Source organism: Podarcis tiliguerta, assembly GCF_965153285.1.
Source record: "Podarcis tiliguerta genome assembly, chromosome: 7".
NCBI lineage: Eukaryota > Metazoa > Chordata > Lepidosauria > Squamata > Lacertidae > Podarcis > Podarcis tiliguerta.
In genome coordinates, this window is record NC_139540.1 from 19,869,959 (window position 1) to 19,873,895 (window position 3,937).

The 3,937-nt window shown below is 36.1% G+C and overlaps 1 protein-coding gene across 1 annotated transcript in view; it reads right to left on the minus strand.

Moving 5' to 3' along the window:
* Positions 1 to 971: 971 nt before the first annotated feature.
* The window catches only part of EMC2 (ER membrane protein complex subunit 2), a 48,767-nt gene continuing 45,801 nt past the window's right edge, over positions 972 to 3,937 (minus strand). Inside the window, exon 11 of the mRNA XM_083450704.1 lies at positions 972 to 1,287. Coding sequence (XP_083306830.1) covers positions 1,201 to 1,287 — 87 coding nt within the window. The 3' untranslated portion in view covers positions 972 to 1,200. The remainder of the gene's footprint in view (positions 1,288 to 3,937) is intronic.

Sequence of the window (3,937 nt, forward strand, 5' to 3'; positions counted from 1 at the left end):
AATGTTCCTGGTCCAGGAGGAGTTGCATGTGTCCTGCTTTAAATGAACACCTAGAACTGGAAGATAAAGCATTCCTTTTTCTCCCCAAAGTGCCACTTCTCCCCAAAGCTACAAACTAATATTCCATTTACTGCAGATATCCACATGGAGGGCTGAGAATCGAAGATAAAATATTGTCTTTTGACTCTACAGAAACCTGTTTTTCTACACAGCCTTTGATACACCTTTCACTCGAAAGAAATGAATAGAAACTGAGACAAATAGAACAGAGCAAAACTGGGTTGTTTATACAGACTGGCAAATGAAGTAGATTCAGATTCAACCTACTTAAAGAAACCAATGTTAAAATATATGCTCTGGTGGGGGTTTTTAACCACGCTTGTGTATTTGATCCCACTTCTAAAAACATTGTAGTGTGGGAATCAGTGACTAAGAAGATCCTAAGCCTAAAAAGTTCCTCAGCCTATGTAGTGACCTTTGTAGCAGCGTGGAGACAGGGCAGCCTTGAAATCATTTAGCTATGAGGATATTTGACGGTTTCAACTTTTTAAAAATCTTTGTTTTGACTTTATGGTTTTGGACACAATTATTATTGTTGTTATCAATATTGATTCCCATAAGATCTAATGAACAGACACACTTACTTTTAACTACTATCTTAGAACAGAAAGGCATAGCAATAACATTGATATTAATATTATTCTGCAAATAAAAAGTGTTCAGGGGAAAATATAAGGTCAGCCCTTGTTCAGTAAAGAACTGCTTAGTGCATGTATAACTTTACCGCAGCTTCATCAACTGTTCTGTTAGAACATTTTATGCCCCATATGGTATTCATTTTTAAGCACAGGTCTCCAGCACTCCTACATATGTTCAATAAATAATTCTGCTTTATCATCACTTAAGTTTATTTCTACATCATGTTATGGCTTAAGCATTTACTGTACATACAAGATCTGAAGAGACTGACGTTCAATAAATTTATTCTTTTTATTCATTTCAGTGGCTTTTCATCATAGCAGCAATAAATAGGAATTTTATATCTTTTATAAAACACATTATTTAAGAGAGTCACTTTCACTAACATGAAACCATTGTTAACACAACTGGGAATTTAAAATTAACATAACTCTTAGATAATTTGAGTTTGGACATGGAGTTGAGGAAAGAAAATCTATCGCTGGGTAGCTTCGCTATCATTTAGGACTGGGTAATCTGCAGGGCCTCCAACATGTCTTCTACAGCTTTCAGAGAGTACTTCGTCTCCTTCTTACTGCGACCAGCATACTAAGGGAAAAGAAAGATTAACACTTGTTTTACAAAACCAAGTAATGAAAAGTCACAATAAGGTACATCACCACCAAAATTGCCAAGACTGCACGAGGAATCTTCTACTGCAGAAATATCCCATTAAAAACCAGTACCAAGATTTGACTCTAAAAATGCCCATTTTATGTCCCCTCTTGTGTGATGCCTACAGAATGCAAAAGGACTGGCAGATTGAACATCTAAGAACCTGCGAGGGGCTTGTAGGCATCTCTGCTTCCATAGTGTCCCTTGCATCTCCCACCAGGAGCCAGGAACTGCCCAAGACTACAGAAACTGAAGCCACCACCTATGTGAAGAAACCCTACCCTACTTCCTTTGTCTCATGCAGCTTCTTAAATATAGTGGCAAGCCATCTCAGAAGATTTGGTTAAGAGGCAAGCATTAACCCTCGAAATAAATAAAAAAGGACACTGGGCAGGAAGCACACCAAACAAAAGGGCCCATCCCACATGTACCTTCCATTAGTGATGTGGAACCCAGAGGGCTGGAAGATCAATTATCTATACAGTAAGCCTGCAAATTGTGCACGTTGAACTTGTGCACGTTCATTTGGCAAAATAAAAACAAAAACAATTTAAAAAGGGGTGAAAAGGAAGTGGAAGTCCAAGAAAAAAGACTCCAGCAGTCCCACCAACCATTGCACCTAATATGTTTTGACTATACGTGATTTTGTCTTTAGACGTGATTCCCAGAACATAACCCTGCATAAATTGTGGGCTTATTGTATTCAGTGTGGCATCCAATGCAAGATATCATATACTTAACAACAATAACAACTTACTTTTATTTAGCCTCTCATTGAAACTCTATCAAGAGGCTGCATACACTTTTTTGACAACTTTATCCATTGTTGAACCACTTAGGAATCACTGTCACCTAAATAATACTTTTCAAAGCACCTTGTACACATTATCTTACTGTTATCCTTAAAAGTATCATCCCCATATTGCAGACTGGAACTAAAGACCTTGTAAGTTCAAAGGAGAGATGAGATTCTAATCTCTAAGCAACCTGCTTAGCTACTACTGTAATCTACTATGTTAGTTTTGTGGGGTTGGGTCCTAATAACACTGAACAGAGTTCTTTCCATGCAAAAAGATTCCCACTATCTCTTACAAGCTTCAGCCTCCAGTGGTACCCCATAATTAGTTCTTAAAGATTAAAAGCCTTTGAAGAACAGGGTAGGCAGCTACCAAAAATTGTAGATTTCTCCCTTGCACAACAAAAATGTCTACAACTCACACTTGGACCCAGCCTTTAGTGTTTATTTATATTTAACTGAAATCATAGACATGAACACTGATGTAGCTGAAGAAGAAATCCTAGTTTTAAACCTCACTTCTACCATGAACACACTAGGTGGCTGAAGACAGGGTTCTGTCTCTGAGTCTTAGCCTCATATCATGAAAAAGGATAATATTAGTACTGACATTACAGGATTGTTCCAAGAATTACTGAAATGATATATGTACAATGGTTCAGACACAATATATACATGCTAAGTATCATTATTCTCCTTTAAGCTCACTAGTTCTTTTCATATCCCGAGCAGACAAGGAGATTTAGTTTGAATTTATTAAACATCTCGGATAAAATGCATTGTAAATTTGACTATTGGTTTCAGGAGAGGTGGCAATATTGGTTGGATTTGCAGGAATCTGACACACTCATATAAAGACATAACCAGATTAACAGCATGCTTTGTATTACCCATAGCTAAATATCAACATTGTTTTTGACACTTATGAAACCAGCTGTAGACTTGATCTGTGCAGTGACTCTTAAGTGGTTGCTAGTGTTTTATCAATACAAATGTTTTTACTTATACCTTTTGTTTTTTTTACATCTATAACACTGAAATGTACATACTGTACAGATTTATTTTTTCTTATGATTCAAGGTCAATAAAAATAAAATTACTACTACTATATTTGTATTTTATTGTGCAAGTATTTTATTATTCAATTGTTTTATTTCATATACGTCCATACCTCAACTTTCTTTCCATGTGGTGAACATATGTATGATACAAAAGACTGGATTCAGACTTCGTTATCTTAAATCACAGGGAACTAACAGCAAAATCCTAACCCTGTCTACTGAGAAGTACTATTGAATTCAGTGAGACTTACTCCCATGTAAGTGGGGTGTAGACTGCAGCGTAAGACATTACTAACTTGTCCAACTGATATACATGGGAATGATCTTTCCCTAACTTAATCTGGATTCCACACAGAGCAAGTTAAGTGTTTGTTTTCTTTCTGATGTTGTTTAAACACATTTTAGAGCTGTCAACATTGTCTCCTGCTTAATATTCCATCTGACATCATGTCAACAACTGCACTGTGTAAAAAGCCAATGGAACTATAATTAACAAGAAAAAGAAAATGGGATATGCTGACAGAATGTTTACCTAAAATGTTAAAGAAATGCTAAAGATGAAACCATTTTAATGTTAACCAAGTAACTCTTGTACCTCCTTGCTAGAAAAAAGGAAACAGCTACCAGATTTGAAACATCAACATTTAAACATTTAGTGTGACTCAGCTTTGATAACACTAATATTTCTCAGCACGACAAGATTTGGCTATGGTATTCAAAAGTTAAT